General features: G+C 64.2%; 5 protein-coding genes across 5 annotated transcripts; 4 read left to right on the plus strand and 1 right to left on the minus strand.

Annotated features, from left to right (window-relative positions):
• Positions 1-12: 12 nt before the first annotated feature.
• On the plus strand, positions 13-5,031 carry CHLRE_03g166950v5 (uncharacterized protein). Its single transcript, XM_043060806.1, has 8 exons — positions 13-630; positions 1,155-1,244; positions 1,517-1,606; positions 1,796-1,866; positions 2,109-2,169; positions 2,389-2,526; positions 2,815-3,039; positions 3,859-5,031. The coding sequence occupies exons 1-8, from the start codon at positions 412-414 to the stop codon at positions 4,774-4,776; spliced, it is 1,812 nt and encodes a 603-aa protein (XP_042925935.1). The 5' UTR covers positions 13-411; the 3' UTR covers positions 4,777-5,031.
• Positions 5,032-5,162: 131 nt separating this feature from the next.
• On the plus strand, positions 5,163-7,314 carry CHLRE_03g167000v5 (uncharacterized protein). Its single transcript, XM_001703469.2, has 6 exons — positions 5,163-5,420; positions 5,560-5,751; positions 5,968-6,061; positions 6,247-6,303; positions 6,510-6,556; positions 6,677-7,314. The coding sequence occupies exons 1-6, from the start codon at positions 5,371-5,373 to the stop codon at positions 6,726-6,728; spliced, it is 492 nt and encodes a 163-aa protein (XP_001703521.1). The 5' UTR covers positions 5,163-5,370; the 3' UTR covers positions 6,729-7,314.
• Positions 7,315-7,362: 48 nt separating this feature from the next.
• Positions 7,363-9,534, plus strand: CHLRE_03g167050v5 (uncharacterized protein). Its single transcript, XM_043060807.1, has 6 exons — positions 7,363-7,429; positions 7,593-7,670; positions 7,815-8,115; positions 8,255-8,306; positions 8,550-8,697; positions 8,930-9,534. Exons 1-6 carry the CDS (start codon positions 7,394-7,396, stop codon positions 9,305-9,307), a joined length of 993 nt encoding a protein of 330 aa, XP_042925936.1. The 5' UTR covers positions 7,363-7,393; the 3' UTR covers positions 9,308-9,534.
• A 48-nt stretch (positions 9,535-9,582) lies between these two features.
• CHLRE_03g167051v5 (glutaminase) lies at positions 9,583-12,405 on the plus strand. Its single transcript, XM_001703467.2, has 5 exons — positions 9,583-9,926; positions 10,160-10,233; positions 10,440-10,495; positions 10,729-10,926; positions 11,318-12,405. The coding sequence occupies exons 1-5, from the start codon at positions 9,623-9,625 to the stop codon at positions 11,478-11,480; spliced, it is 795 nt and encodes a 264-aa protein (XP_001703519.2). The 5' UTR covers positions 9,583-9,622; the 3' UTR covers positions 11,481-12,405.
• A 1-nt stretch (position 12,406) lies between these two features.
• Positions 12,407-15,242, minus strand: CHLRE_03g167101v5 (uncharacterized protein). Its single transcript, XM_043060808.1, has 2 exons — positions 15,105-15,242; positions 12,407-14,871 (listed from the first exon to the last, which is right to left on the minus strand). The coding sequence occupies exons 1-2, from the start codon at positions 15,119-15,121 to the stop codon at positions 13,329-13,331; spliced, it is 1,560 nt and encodes a 519-aa protein (XP_042925937.1). The 5' UTR covers positions 15,122-15,242; the 3' UTR covers positions 12,407-13,328.

A 15,242-nucleotide genomic window follows, 5' to 3' on the forward strand; every position in this document is an offset into this window, starting at 1 on the left:
TTGCTGCTGGCACCTTCCTTCTGACGCGATAATAAGCAGCAAAGGTTTAAAAACGAACCGAGCGTGTCCTGAAGGCGGCAGCGCACACCAGCGAGTGTACCGGAAGCAATAGCTGACAGCTGCGGCCGGGACCCGCGGGCAAGCATACGTCATAGTCGCTCTGCACTCCTGCCCTGCCCAAACCAATATAGCGCAGCCTCAGGCCCGGGAGGAATCACTTCACAGACGCTCGAACTACTTTCACAGACTGTGAGAAAACAGAACGTTAGCGCTGTCCGACCCGCCGCTTGCACCAGCAAGCCCGACTGGCCCCCTGGTTTAATTTGGCAACAAGCCAAACACCTTCAACGAGCCCGAGCTAAGCCAGCAGCCCTCAAACTCAACTCACCTGAATTGCTGCTCCACATAAAGATGCAGCCACGGCATCCGGAGCAGCCCGGCGGCCACGCCGGGCCTTGTGGTGGTGCAGCCGCCCCCGCTGCCCCCGCTGCCGCCTCCGTCCACGCCACCCCTGCCTCCAAACCTGCCTCTGCTCCTGCCCACACGCTGGTGCTGATCCGGCACGGCCAGTCTGCCTGGAACCTGAGCAACCGCTTCACAGGCTGGACGGACGTGGACCTCACACCCGAGGTACGTAGGTGGGGGGCCTGTGATGAAGGGGCTGCTGGAGGGCTCGGCTGGCGGCACGGCATGCAGCTGCAGTGTCTGTAGGCGGATGGAACCGGGGCTGCTGGGGGGCCATCCATCCATCAGGCGGTAGTGCGGGACGCGTGTGTGCGCCTCTGGCCGTGGCCTGTGTAGGAAGTGCGGGAGGGCCGAGGTGAAGGGGAAGGGTCCAACGATCAAGGGGACCAAAGGGCAGGCTGTAGCCGTCAGCGTTCCAGAACTGTCCTCGGGTCATGTCATGTCATGTGAGCAGCTGCGCTGTGGACCTGAGGCCACACACAGCCCAGCAAACGCTCTGACCAGCTAGCGAGCGGCTTGCCCGCACCACCATCCCTTCCCATGTGCTGCTGCTTCTGGTAAACGCAGCGAAGCCGCCCTTTCCCTGACTCCGCTCCCTACACTCAACCCACCCATCCACCCACCCACCCACCCACCGACGTGCCTTGCCCCTCACACCCTCATCACCTCGCTCCCCGTGTACGGTTCAGGGCGAGCGGCAGGCCCTGGCTGCGGGCCGGCTGCTGGCCGCGCACCACTTCCGCTTCGACCTGGTGTTCACCAGCGTGCTGCGGCGGGCGGTGCGCACCGCACACATCCTGGAGGGAGCCATGGGGCTGCTGCACGTGCAGGAGGTGGAGGGGTTGGGGAGAGGGGGTTGGGGGACGGTTGGGGAGGGGGGGAATGGGGATGGGTGGCGCGTTGGGGTGGTGCGGAGAGGGCATGGGGAAGGAGGGAGCCCCGGTAGTGTGCCAACACCCGCCCACCTGCACATCGCCTGGCCCCCCCACCCACCCACCCACCCACATGTGCCCCCCCCCGCTGCCCGCCTGCTGCTGACGCCCGCCTACAGGTCAAGAGCTGGCGTCTGAACGAGCGGCACTACGGCGCCCTGCAGGGGCTGAACAAGGCGGAGACGGCGGCCAAACACGGCGAGGAGCAGGTGCGGCGCTGCAGCTGGGTGCCGCAGGGAACAGCAGCGAGGCGGCTCTAGGCGCCTATTGCTGCTGTGTCAATCACCTCTACGTCCAGGTCAATACACGTTTCCCGCCGCTAAACAAGTAGCCTTGATGCTTCGGCGTCGTCCGTTTCTTACTTTTCTTCCTTATCTTCCAACCCTGGGTGTGCACAGGTGCACATCTGGCGCCGCAGCTACGACACACGTCCGCCGCCCCTGGAGCCGAACGACCCGCGCCACCCCCGGTGCGTCCTGGCGCGTGTGTCCACGCCCTGCTGGCCTGGCCCCTCCCGCCAGGCTGTGGCGCCGTGCCATCCCTACCTAGCCTTAATGTACGCCGCCTGCCCACCCAACACCATGCCCCCACCCACCTACCTGCCTGCCTGCCGCGCGTGTCGCCGCCTTGACCTGCCGGCGCGCTCCATGTGCCCTGATGTGATCACGCACAAGTTACGGGGGTGTGTTGTCACGGATGCCACGCATTCAGGTTCGATGTGCGGTACGGCGACCTGGCGGATGAGGACCTGCCCGCCACTGAGAGCCTCAAGGTAAGGGGGAACACCAAGAACGCCCGGTTTGCGCATGTGGCCATGTGGGGGGCGTGGCTGGATTGGTGTGTGTGTAGTGGAGCAATTTACCCATTTGCAGCCCTTGCTAGCTGGGGCTGCAGCCATGGACCAACCGGCCCACGGGTCCCGCTTCTCACCCCATGACCGGGCGCCCTGCCTCCCCGCCATCGCCATCGCTGTGTATGTGCATGTGTACAGGACTGTGTGGCTCGCAGCCTGCCCTTCTGGCACAGCGACATCGCGGCCGCGGTGTGTCGCGGCCGGCGGGTGCTGGTGGCGGCACACGGCAACAGCCTGCGCGGCATTGTCAAGCACCTGGACCGCATCAGCGACCAGGTGGGCGGGGGCGGAGCGGTCTGGCAATGTCGGTCGGCGTGCATGGCGGGTGGGGAGCGGTAGGAAGGGCTGGCCATCATGTGGGCCGGGTGTAGTTGGGACGTCGTGGGGCAGTCAAGTGGCGGCATTCCAGTCCCTCATTCTGGAGCAGCCCGCTTGGTGGCGCATGCTGGGAGCCTGGGACGGACCATCGCAACTATGGATACCACCGCACCGCTTCGCCACGCACCCATCGCTCTCCTTCCCCACCTGCCGCAACCCTGTCCTCCATGTCACGCTTACTCACAGGACATCGTGCAGCTGGAGATCCCCGTGGGTTGCCCGCTGGTGTACGAGCTGGACGAGCACCTGACGCCGCTGCGGCACTACTACCTGGGCCACGAGCTGCTGGCATCGCCGGCGCTGGACGTGATGGCGCTGCCGGACGGGCTGGGCGTGCTGGACGGGCTGGGCGCGGTGGCCGTGATGAAGGTGGAGACGCGCAAGGACGCCTCGCTGCAGTGCCTGCTCCGGGTGAGTTTAGCAGCTGTTGCAGTGAGACTCCAAAGTCCGGGCATGGTCATTTAACTAAGTTAAACAAGTGAGCTTGGAAACTAGCGGCTCGGTCTGCATATTGTCCGACAGCTTGCCCAAACGCGCGCGACAGCTCGCACACGTCAGTGACTCGTCGCGCTACAGCGAAGTCTTTGTAGTTTTCTGATGTTCTAGAGAATGTCTTTGGTTGGCGAGTAGAGCAAGCTGGATGCAATAGCACCAAATCAAATAGTTGCCACCCACCATCGGTCGATTGCTGAAGCGACCTTGCGGAACTTGGTCCGGGGGGTTCGGGCAGCTCCATAATTATTAACCGAATCTTACTATATTGAATCGCGCTGTTACAGCGCACCCATTAAATTTGTGTGATGTTCGGGTGCCCACCGGAAGGGAACCTTGATGCTTCGGCGCCGTTGTGTGCGGGTGGATCCTTGACATGGTTGGGAAAGTCTCCGGCATTGACACTGATTCGGACTCCCCACAGTCTGACCCCAGGCTCCACCGCAATCTGCCGGTCATGGTCGTCATGCGCTATGCTGCCCCCTACTTGGTTGCCGTGCCGGCCATGCGTCATTTTGCCCGTGCTTTTAGGGCCTGTCAATTGTGCGGCCGCTGCCACTGCGGAAAGCTGTGCTGCTACCCCATGATCAGCGTCAGTTGACAAAAACTCTCCGCCACAATGCCCGAAACTTTTCCCATCCGTTGTTCCAGCTGCCCCTCCAACCGTTGGCAATTATCACCCTTCTGGTGCCCTATCCCGCCATCCGGCCATTCCCCCTCCGCCCCCTTACCGGCCAGGCTCTGGTGGACGGCGGCGCCACCAGCCCTGACCACGTGCACGACGCCGCCACCGCCGCCGCCCTGGCCGGAGACCTGGCGCAGGCGGAGGAGCTGCTGCTGCGCGGTGGCCTGGCGGCAGCACAGTTCGTGTTCACCTCGCTCAGCCTTGACGGCGGTGGCAGTGGTGGCGGCGGCCAGGAGGCGGCGGCGATTGAGGCGCTGATCGCGCCGCCGCCCGCTGGCCCCGCGGACGAGGACGGCGCGGCAGCGGCGGCAGCAGTCGTGGGAGGAGGCCGGGGTACGGGCGGGGAGGAGGGTACGGGCGTGCGCGCGGCGCTGAAGCAGCCAGGCGGCGAGTCTCGGCGGCTACTGGTGGCGCTGCGGCGGCTGGCTCCGCTGATGGATGCGGACCGGCACGTGGTGGTGGTCATGCTGCATGGGGACGGCCTGACAGCAGCCAGCGGCACCGCTACTGCTGCTCTTGCTGCTACAGCTGCTGCTGGTGATGCGGCGGGAGCTGGTGGCGGCGCGGTGGAGCCGGCGGCGGGCAAAGGGGCGGACGAGGGCGGGAGCGTGCTGGCGGCGCCGCGCCTGGTGGAGGGCGTATGCGCCGAGGCCTGCGCGGTGCTGGGTGTGGACAAGAAGCTGCTGGTGGCGCTGCCGGCAGACAGGCGGGCCGCGGGGGCGCAGCAGGCCACGGGCGGCAGCGCTTGCGTCACCGCTGTGGGGCTGGGGACCAGTGGCAGCGGCAGCGGCGATGGAGAGGAAGGGCAGGGGGAGGGGCGGCAGCAGCAGGGCGCGGCGTGGGATGCATGGCGGGCGGGCGGCCGTGTGTGGGGCGCGGGTACGGCGGTGATGGAGGAGGCGGTGCTTGTGGCACAGGCGCTGTGCTGCGCCACCGGGGCGCTGTGGACGGCGCAAGCCGTTAACATCTAGGTCAGGCAGGCGGTGGCCGTGGGCGTGGGGCTCAGGAGGAGTGTCCCAAAAAGCATAAGACATTGGCACATTGCTGAAGGCACGTCTCCAAAGGTAGTCAGCACGGCATAGGTCGCACAGTATACGCTGGGTATGGCGTTGGATGGCTCCAACCACAGATAGTATCTTTTTTTAGGACGCATAAAAGCTCACACTTACATTTCAAGGCACGTATCAAGGCACCGAGAATGCGCAACGGTGTAAGAGCGAATCGAGGGTGCGTGGAAACTTTCTGCGGGCGTCTACAGTGCCAGTCGGGGGCGGGGGGGCGGGGGCGTGGCTGATCGGAGGGAAATACGCACGACAGACAGGGACAGATGTGTGTGCATATAGCGTGCACATCGATGGTTTTAACGATATCTTCCTCACTACAACACTGGCACACCCGTCTAAGTACGCGTAAATTTGCGCGCGAAGGGCTGTGTCACAGCCGAACTTGGTTTCGCTGCAGAGGTTTTCTGCTTGTCATCGGGCTATCCAATCACTTTGACTGCTTCATTTAGTTCAGTCTGGCGTTTACGGGCATAGCAAAAGCCAGCAGGCTCGGGCGTGTTCATGGCATCTCAGCGCTTGCTCGAGGAACGCAAACTCTTTCGTAAAAACAGGTGTGTGGTTGAGAAAAAAGATAAGAGCACGAGGGATATGAGAACCTCGCAGCGAGGACCCAACCAACACGCGGCGCTGTGCCGCTCCCTGGTTTGCTCACCTGGTCGACCCTCCTCCGTCACCGCGCCTCTGTTACAGGCCGTACGGCTTTGTGGGGAAACCATTGACCCGCGAGGACGGGAGCATTGACCTGACACGGTGGGAATGCCGGATACCAGGGCCGGAGAAGACGGCCTGGGAGGGCGGCTGCTATCCCTTGAGCATGGCCTTCCCGGACTCCTACCCCGACAACCCGCCCGAGTGCAAGTTCCCAGCCGGCTTCTTCCATCCGTGAGTAGCCCCATGTAGTTATGTTGCCAGTCAACCTAGTGCTCCAACATGGGCACAAGGGAGTTACGCCCAGTCGCCTACGGACAGCCCACGATCAAGCGGGCTGCGTGTCCACTTACGATGCGTGCTGCTGCTGCCGCTGCTGGCCCCCCCGCCACCTCGTGCAATGGCTTCTGACCCAGTCTCCCCTTCCCTCCCTCCACACCCTCCTTGTAGAAACGTGTACCCCAGCGGCATGGTGTGTCTGAGCCTGCTGGACAACGACACGGAGCTGGGGGGCCAGTGGGCGCCCAGCATCAACATCGTGCAGGTGAGCGCGGTACCGCACTGTCAAGGAGGAGTGCGGGCGGCAGCCCCCGGCGGGCGGTGTGCGGCTATGATGGAAACGGCGAAGGGGGCTTCAGTGGGAGCCGGGCCGTGGTGGGGAGCCAGTCCCGGTCCAGACAGAGTGGTCGTGGCTGTCACCTTTCCACCGGCTAACATACGCACACACAGATCGTCCAGGGTATCCAGGAGCTGCTCAAGTCGCCCAACGTCTACTCGCCAGCGCAGGTGCGTGCGGCTTGTTGCCAGTTGTGAAGGGGCCTGTAGGGGCCTGTGCATCGGAGGTGTGTCTGGAATCCATGTAGGGACCTATGCAGGTGTTGGTCTGATGGCGTCGCACGCGCACCATAGTGTATCTGGCCCATACAGCCCCGTGCCGTTACGCGTGTAAGAGCATGAGGGGTTTGGCTGCCCTTGCTGGCATGGCTCCACAGGCGCCGGCTTGTGAGCTGCTGAAGAAGGACCCTGCGGCGTATGAGCGGTAAGCGGGCGTGCGGGTTGTGGGCACATATGCGTGTTCACTGTTTTCTCAAGGTGCGCTGGGATCACACCCCTTGCCAACGCATCCCTTGACACGATGTCTGTGTTTGTCTTCTTGCAGACGGGTAAAAGAGCAGGCCAAGAAGTATCCGCCCCCGGAGGATGAGGAATGAGGGAAACGCGGTGCACGCGGTGGTTTGGGTTGCAGCGCCTTGGTGGAATAGGCAGGCACTGCCAAGCCGCCGGCTGAAAAGGAGCTGCAGCCAGAGCCATGAATATGCAGAGATTTAGCCTTGAAGAGAGGTATGCGGCCTTTGATATGCAAGCGAGTTCGAGTTCTGTGCTCAGGTGTGGCACCGGTGCGTGCAGTGCAGTGGGGCACCGGTATGCGCAGTGAAGCCTAGAGGTGAGTGAGGCGTGCACAGTGTGCGCGGTTGATTATAGTGTGGCAGGATCCGTCAAGTATAGTAGAGCGTAGTGAGCGGCGGAGAATAGTGAGATGGGGACATCAGAGGACAAAGTGGGCGTGATGAACAAGGACATGAGGAAAGGGGGGGAGGCAGGGGGAACAAGAGTGGGGACGATGAGTGGGTGCTTCTGCTGGCATTGTTATCCCTGTCCGCATGCATGCTGCCACATTTGGCTGCTTACTCGTAATTTATGTATCCATTGCTGCCTCTATCATACCTGCGAAGGCCGAGGTACGCAAATGCAAGCGCCTATCAAGGGCGTGGCCCCCTGTTGTAAACCTAGCCGCAATACGTACCTGACTAGCACAAATACTCATTTGACAGTCAGACCGGCGGTAATGGCCGGAGAAGCTGTGCACGCGCACACGATGGCAACGCTAATTGGGCCAGGGCGCGTCGGAAAGGTGCGCTTAATGACCTGGGCATACAAATGGAGCATACACAGCCCACCATTTAGCCCATGCGCATACCCGACCAGCGCAACTAGCCGTGTCGCCCGCTAGCTGGCCTTCCACCAACCAGTTCACATCGGTCCTGCTTGGCCCCACGGCTTGGCCCCCTGCCCAGGCCATCGCCGGCATGCTGGGGGCGGAGCTCGGCGCCGTCGTTACCCGCCAGTCCGGGGCTGTGGACCCGCATGGCCAAGTAGGCACTGAGCAGAGCGTGTGCTGTGTCCTTGCCGCATGTGGTTTGCGGTTTACCGGCATGCATACCTCTCGGGAGGCTGTGACGAGCCCCTTCACCGCCACCCACCCGCTGCGCCGTGCACAACACACCGGTTTGGCGCAGGGCCCAATTTATGTGTGCACCACCAACGACGCCCTGGACTGGGTGCTGGAGCAGACGCCACGCAATCGGCGGTGCGACCTCGTGTTCTTTCAAAACGGCTGGCTGGCGCCGTGGCTGGCCCACAACAGCCTGCGGCTGGGGCCCGGCAGCGCGGCAGGCGCAGCGGCTGAGGGTGGAGCCGCAGCAGCTGCTGGGAGGGAGGCGGAAGCGGCGCGGGGAGATGGCGGGGGTGCTGGAGGTGCTGAGGCGTCAGGGCCGGGCTCTGCCGTCGAGGTCACCCTTGTGGCACTGTACATGGCAGGTGAGGCCGGCAGGGGTGGTTCGGTTTGACAGCGCCACAAGCGTTGAAGTAACACATAGGTGAGCAGCATTTGCGGCGCGTTGATTGCGGGCTTGCGTCGACCATGCATCCATACACATGGGTCCCCCTGTTTGTGCAGCCGGCCCGGACGGCACCGCCAAGGACGGACTCCGGACCGTGGCTTCTGGGAGGTGAACATGACACGGGCAGGGGCATCTACGGTACACAAACTGCGGTACTTATCGCATACCGTACACAGTCCTGCGTGTTTCCTTACCGTGTGCTTTCTAACACAGTGCGGCGCGCTCTCGCGCCAATATCCGGTTACAGGTGTACTCCAGGCCTGCCGCTGATGTTAACCGGCAAATGCAAATGCAGTTGCAAGTCATGATCGTGCACATAGGCTGCTGCTGTGTCCACGCGTGTCGCCGCAGGTGGGCGCAGCACGTGAGCCGCACGCTGTCGCGCGGCGCCGTGCGGTGCCGTGCGGTGGGCGGCGCTGACATGTACGGCGCCGTGGTGGAGAAGCTGCTATGGGCGTGTGTGTTTTGGATGATGAGTGCTGCTCTGGGCGGCATGAACGTGAGTGTGGGAGTGCCGTCCCCGAGCCTGCATGGCAACGTGGAAGCGGTCGCCCTGGGCACACATGCCAGCCTCAGCTTCATTGGTGGCTGCAGGTGTGGCAGGGTAACTGCAGGTGCGGCAGGGTAGCACACACACACATACACACACGGGCTTCGTTTTTTGTTTTTTTTCAACACATACACACACGCACAGCCACGCTGAACGCTCCGCATATGCTGGCTGGTCGCAGGTCGGGGACATTGTCGCCAGGCATCGGGGCGACGTGGCGGCCCTTACGGCCGAGCTGCTGCCGCCGCTGTGCCGGCAGCTGCGCGGCATTGCGGCGGCAGGCGCCGGCCCTGAGGCGGCCGAGGCGGCGGCAGCCCTGGAGGCCCCGGCCGGAGCCGAGCGCGTCGTGGCGGCGCTTGTGGAGTACAGCGTCAGCATATCGTCAGCGGTGCCGAGCAGGGACATGGCGCTCGCGGAGTTTCGGTGGCGCAACGGCGCGCTTCTGGATATGGGGCCCACGCCGCTGCACGTGAGCTGGCTGCGGCGGGCGGGGGTGCCCGCCGAGCTGCTGGAGGGGCATGGAGTGGCAGCACGGGCAGAGCCAGAAGTCGCCGGGTGACAGGAGCTGCAGGTATTTTGGCAAGCTGTGTGTCCACTGCAGTTGCACCTATCGTTGCAATCTTTGAAATCGAGTGACAATTTAGGATTGGGGGTGGCGTGGAGTCATCGTTTGGAGGAGGCAAGGGCCTAGGGGGCTTTGGGGGGCCGGCTGGCCGCACGTTGGCGCGGAAGCTGCGTCGGCCGCCGCATGCACCCAAGATGACAGGATTTGGGTACATCACTCTCTTATGCAAATTGGACTGACATTTCATGTTTTCATACATACAAAGATTACTTCCCATTTCAAGTGCATAGATAATTCGCAAAGATAAAGATGGCGACCGGCGATGCTACGCCCGCGCCTAGGATTCGCGTTGGTGTATTGGCGCTTCAAGGCTCTTTTCGTGAGCACATGACCTTGCTACAAAAGGTGCCAGGTGTGGAGGTCGTGGAGGTGCGCACCAAGGATGAGCTTGAGAGCGTCGCTGGCCTCATCATTCCCGGTGGCGAGAGCACCACGATGGCGCTTGTTGCTGAGCGCTGGGGTCTGATTCCTGAGCTGCGCTCGTTTGCCAAGGCGGGCAAGCCCGTATGGGGCACCTGCGCCGGCATGATTTTCCTGGCGGAGGGCGCTGAGGGTGAGCCGCGCGCGCGATGGGTCGGCGCAAAAAGGCCTTGATGCAATGTACTAGCTGCATACGGTCGGGCTGGTGGCGGGCGCGCGGCGGGCTGCGGCCACACATGTTGCACGTAGGGTTTTGGCCGGCTGCAGCCTGTAGACCGCACCGGACGCCGACTCGCTCGCCACGAGCGGATGTGTGCCGCTCAACGCATCTGTGTAGCCTAACGTCCTCTTGAATGATGCCTGCAGGCCAGAAGGAGGGCGGCCAGACGCTGCTGGGCGGACTTGACATCACCGTGTCGCGCAACTTCTTCGGCGCGCAGGTGTGTGGTGTGTGTGCTGGCGTGCAGCGGCCAAGGCCCAACGGTGGCAAACAGGGGGCATTGCTGGCTTCAACAGCCACTGCGGCTGCATAAGAACGAGCAACGCTGCCTCAGACACATTCTAGCGCTTGTATTGGTGTCAAGATCGGGTGCAAGTTGCGAAGCCCTGAAGCCCTGATTATGCTGTGCTGCATGCGCTGTCACAGATCAACAGCTTTGAGACGCGGTTGCCGGCGCCCGAGTGCGTCAAGTCACACGGATCGTGAGTTGGCGCCGTCAGGGTGGGGGCCGCCGTCAGGATGGAGGCCCTTGTGATGGGGGCTGTCGTCCGCATGGTGTGTTTACAATGTGGGAGCGCGGGCAGGGTTTGCAGCTACTGCGATAACGCATGATGACTGGAGTACATCCCCACAACAATCCCTGCAACCCACCCCGGCACCTTGTACGGTACTCGCGCTTCACAGTAATCAGCCTGCCCCGTGACTCCACCCACAGTACCGACGACTTCCGTGCTGTGTTCATCCGCGCGCCAGCTGTGCTGGCGGCGGGCCCGGGCGTCGAGGTGCTGGCGGAGTACGCGCTGACGCCAGAGGAGCGCGCCAAGCACGGGCGCGACAAGGTCATTGTGGGCGTGCGCAAGGGCGTGCTGATGGCCACCGCCTTCCACCCCGAGCTGACCACCGACATCCGCTGGTGGGTCGGCGGGTGCGGGCTGACGCGGAGGGAAGGCAGGAGTGGAGCAGGGAGGGAGGGAGTGAAGCAGGGAGGGAGGGAGGAGGGAGGGAGGAGGGAGGGAGGGAGGGGGGGTTGTCAGTACCAGCCCAAACTGGGGGACGAAAGAGGCAGCATGTGGGGAGGATTTCGGGGCACAAGAATGGCAAAGTGCTGATTGATGTGATTCGACTTTCGGGCATCATGCCGATGGCGCGCTGCCACCAGCTCAGCGTGCCGGCCCATCCGGCCCTTCCCTCGTGGTGTCACACACGTCTTCCCTCTCTTTCCAAGGCATTCATTGAGCGAGATTTCCACCTGTATCAGCCCTCGCCTTGCCCCAGCGCTCACCACCCCGCTTCGCTCCACGCAGGCACCAGGCGTTTGTGGACATGGTGCGCGCGCACGCGGGCGAGGCGGGCGGCGTGCCCGGCAAGGCGCCGCCGCCGCTATACGAGAACCTGGGCCGCCTGCCTAACCGGCCGCCGGACATGCCCATCTACGGACAGGAGTTCCTCAAGCGCGAGGACCTCTGAGCGGCCGGGAGGGAGGAGCTGTGAGCAGCGAGGATCCATGGCGGCCGCGAGGACGTGACGGGGTGGGATTTGGGGGTGCTGCTGGCAGCTGTGGAGCTTGGCCTTGTGCGAGCGAGGAGGCCGTGGGGCAGCCGGCGCCGGAGCTGTGGGGGCTGCGCGGCCATGCTGTAAAGCCGCGGGCCTTTGGGTTAGCAAGAGCTTTGGGCGACTGGGCTTTGTGGGTCGGAGCGAGTGATGAGGGATAGCATGGCGAGTGCGGGTGGCCAGGGCTCCAGTCCGAGGACACAGGAGCTAGGGCTGGGAGGTTCGGGAGCGTCTGACGCGGGGCGGGCATATCGATGCCCGAAAGCGGACGTCGACGTAGCGAGAACTGAGGTGACCCTGGCAAGGCTGCGTCCAGTGAGCAGCGGTGCATTCGCTGCTTGATGCGATACAACTGCGTGCGCCCGCGCATATGCCGTACGCCTGCTTCATGGGTTTGGGCGCTCTGGCGAGTTGCGTAGCTGGACTGCGCGGCGGCGATCATGCAGTTGCGCGTACTGCATTGCAGAAGAATGGAGTATCGGCGTGTGGCAAAGGGGTTCGGGTGTAATCTCTCGCCGACGGACTGACTTATTGACCGTGTTATTGACTGGGTGGTTGATGAAGACAGTGACCCTGTGACGCAGATCGTCGCTGAACTTTACGTTTGTGCAACATGACGGCGCCATACGGGCGATATGTCTTACGCTCTGCCAATGCGCTTGCAGGCCGAGTAGGGGGGTTGCTAAGATGTGGAGGCCGGGACCAACTGAGAGAGGCGAGAAGTGACTGAGCGAGCGAGAGTGCCAGAGTGCAGAGAAAGAGAGGAAAAGCGAGGAGAGAGGCGTACAATGTGTGGGGCGGGAGCATGCGTTTTCAGACGTGGATGTAAACATGCATCCGGGATTGCAGCCCGCTCCCGGCGGTCCAGCTCCCCGCAGCCCCGACTGTCCCTGTCGGCGTATTGGACACCCTGCAGACTGCCCTGCTGAAGGTGTCCTGACCTGACACGCCAGCCAAGGCAACAGCGTCAAGCCACTTGTTCCCACCACTCCCGCGTTTCTCCGCATTCCAATGACCCCCCTGTACCACATGTCAGACTCAGCCTTTCGGCCGGTCAACTTTGTGGCCGTAACTAGTTCCAATGTTCCATTGCAGCGCGCAGTACAGAGAGTGCACATGCATGCATGCACGCATGCATGCAAGCCAACCGCTATCTCGCGATCTCCCCAACGATGTCGCACCCCGCGCATGGACACGTTGTAGCAGCAGCGGCCATAGCTGCCGTTATATCAAAGACTGCAGACCATCGTGTCACGCACTGCTACGCCCACAAGCTGGCCCAACCGCCCAAGAGCGGGCCTCCGTCCTGCCAAGCGCCACGGCAATGCCGCCGCCGCAAAGCCATCCCAACGCCACCAGCCCACACGTATACAAGCTGTGTGCAAGCCCGTACCATCCACTGCCAGAATCGCTTGCAACCCCCATATTGTTCGTAACCTCTCATGCGCCACCCTGCTAAGTAGGAAGACGCCACATCAATCTCATGCCTAACGGGACGGACACAACCTGACCCTGTACACAACCTGACCCTGGCCACAACCTGACCCTGTAATGGCCCACAACGCAACCCTTACAGATTGCAATGGATTGACACAATGGAGACAACACTGAGACATCACCCGATATTACTCGTAACGCGTCACATCGTCAACGTCAGCAACTCACCCCAACAACTCCTGTACCCCCACAAGACCCGACCGCTCCGCAATACTGCAACCCTGCAATTGCAGTCTTTTATCCCGTTGTAGTTGCAGCGCTTCCTACTCACTTCTTGGCCCCGCCCCGCCTGCCGCTCCGCTTCTTCTTCTTCTTGGCGCCCGTGCCCGCCGCCGCACTCTCGGGTGCCCCACCGGCAATGGGCTCGTCCTCACCCTCGCCGTCCTCCTCCTCCTCTGCGTCTGCCGCCGGCGCCGCAGCAGCAGCCGGCGCAGAAGAAGGTGCCGGCCCGGAGACGGCAGCCGCGGGAGTAGGTACCGCAGGCTTGGGGGCATCTGCAGCCGCGGGCTTGGGCACGGGCACGGGCGCGGCCGCGGCCCCGGGCTTGGGTGCGGCAGCCTGCTGTTGCGGCTTTGGCTGGGCTTTGACGGCCGGCGCCGGCGCTGTGGCGGGAGCTGCGGCGGGTGCCGCCGCCGCTGTCGGGGCGGGTGCCGGCGCAGCCGCCGATGCTGCTGCAGATGAGGCAGCCGCCGGTGCCGCCTTGCCCTTTGACTTGCCAGCGGCAGCAGCAGCTGGGGCGGGCGCCGCAGGCGCGGACGCTGCAGGCGCTTCTGCGGCAGGTGCTTCTGCAGCAGGTGCTTCTGCAGCAGGCGCTTCTGCGGCAGGCGCCTCTGCGGCAGGCGCCTCTGCGGCAGGCGCCTCTGCGGCAGGCGCCGGCGCGGAAGGAGCGGTCGCAGCCGCCTCAGCCATGGCTGCAGCTGCAGGTGCGGTCTTGGGCTTCTCCGCCGACTTGGCTGCTGCCGCCACCGCTGCCTTCGGGGCAGCTGCCGCCGGCGCAGCAGCCGGCGAGGCAGGCGCTGGCGCAGCGGGCTTTGCTGCCAGGGGGGCCGGAGCAGCCGCCGCTTTCGGGGCAGCTGCCGCCGTTGCAGCAGGCTCCACGGCAGCCGGCGGCGCGGCTGCCGGGGCACTGGTGGTGGGGGAGGCCGCTTGGGACGCGTCACTGACCACCACGAGTGCTGGGTGCTGTGGCGAGCCATAGCGGGGCACCATGGCTGGGTGCTGAGGCTGCGTCGCAGCAGGCGAGACGGCCGGGGCCGGGGCCGGGGCCGGGGCCGGGGCCGGGGCCGGGGCCGGGGCCGGGGCCGGGGCCGGGGCCGGGGCCGGGGCCGGGGCCGGGGCCGGGGCCGGGGCCGGGGCCGGGGCCGGGGCCGGGGCCGGGGCCAGGGCCGGGGCCGGGGCCGGGGCCAGGGCCGGGGCCAGGGCCGGGGCCGGGGCCGGGGCCGGCGCCAGGGCGGGAGCTGGCGCTGGCGCTGGCGCCTTGGCCTCCGGCTTGCCTGGCGCAGGTGCAGCAGGCTTCTCTGCAGCAGGCGCTGGAGCGGTCGCTGGCACAGCAGCGGCAGCGCAGCATGGCGCAACCGCGGCCGCCGTCTCAGCGTTGGTCGGCGTCTGCGGCTTGGCAGGGCTGGCGTTGCTGCTGGGCTCGGCCGCTGCCGCCACAAGGCGGTTCTTCACCACGGCAGCAGCGGGAGCAGGCGCCGCAGCGCGCGGGGCAGCCGATCCTGCAGCCCCTGATCCAGTAGCAGCTGGCTGTGGCTGGGCCTGGGAGCCCAGCAGCGGCTCATATTTGTCGTCCGTGGGCGGACAGCAGAGACTGAGGAGCGATGGAACAGGTGTGGAGGCGAAAGGGTGAGACAGGAACAGGCGGACAGCGTGCCGCCACCCGGGAAGACCCAGTCAGCATACATGCTTACACGTAAACAAGACAGGCTCATGCATTGAAAAGGCACATCGCGCTATTGCGAAAGCGATGGGCCCGGCCCCGTCGACTTGCAGGTCTGAGCGCTCTCGCCGACACAAGGATAGCGACGGTAATCGCACACTTACCTAATTATATTTCCCATGGCAGCTCCGTGTTGTCCTCGCTGGCGTCGCCGGGAACGGTGTTGGCGATGCACGCCCAAACGTGCAGGTCTGGCCTAGCGTGCAGCAATGCCTCGCTCCCAGTGCCAGTGATAGAGCAGA

Source organism: Chlamydomonas reinhardtii, chromosome 3 (assembly GCF_000002595.2).
Source record: "Chlamydomonas reinhardtii strain CC-503 cw92 mt+ chromosome 3, whole genome shotgun sequence".
In the NCBI taxonomy this organism is placed as follows: Eukaryota; Viridiplantae; Chlorophyta; class Chlorophyceae; order Chlamydomonadales; family Chlamydomonadaceae; genus Chlamydomonas; species Chlamydomonas reinhardtii.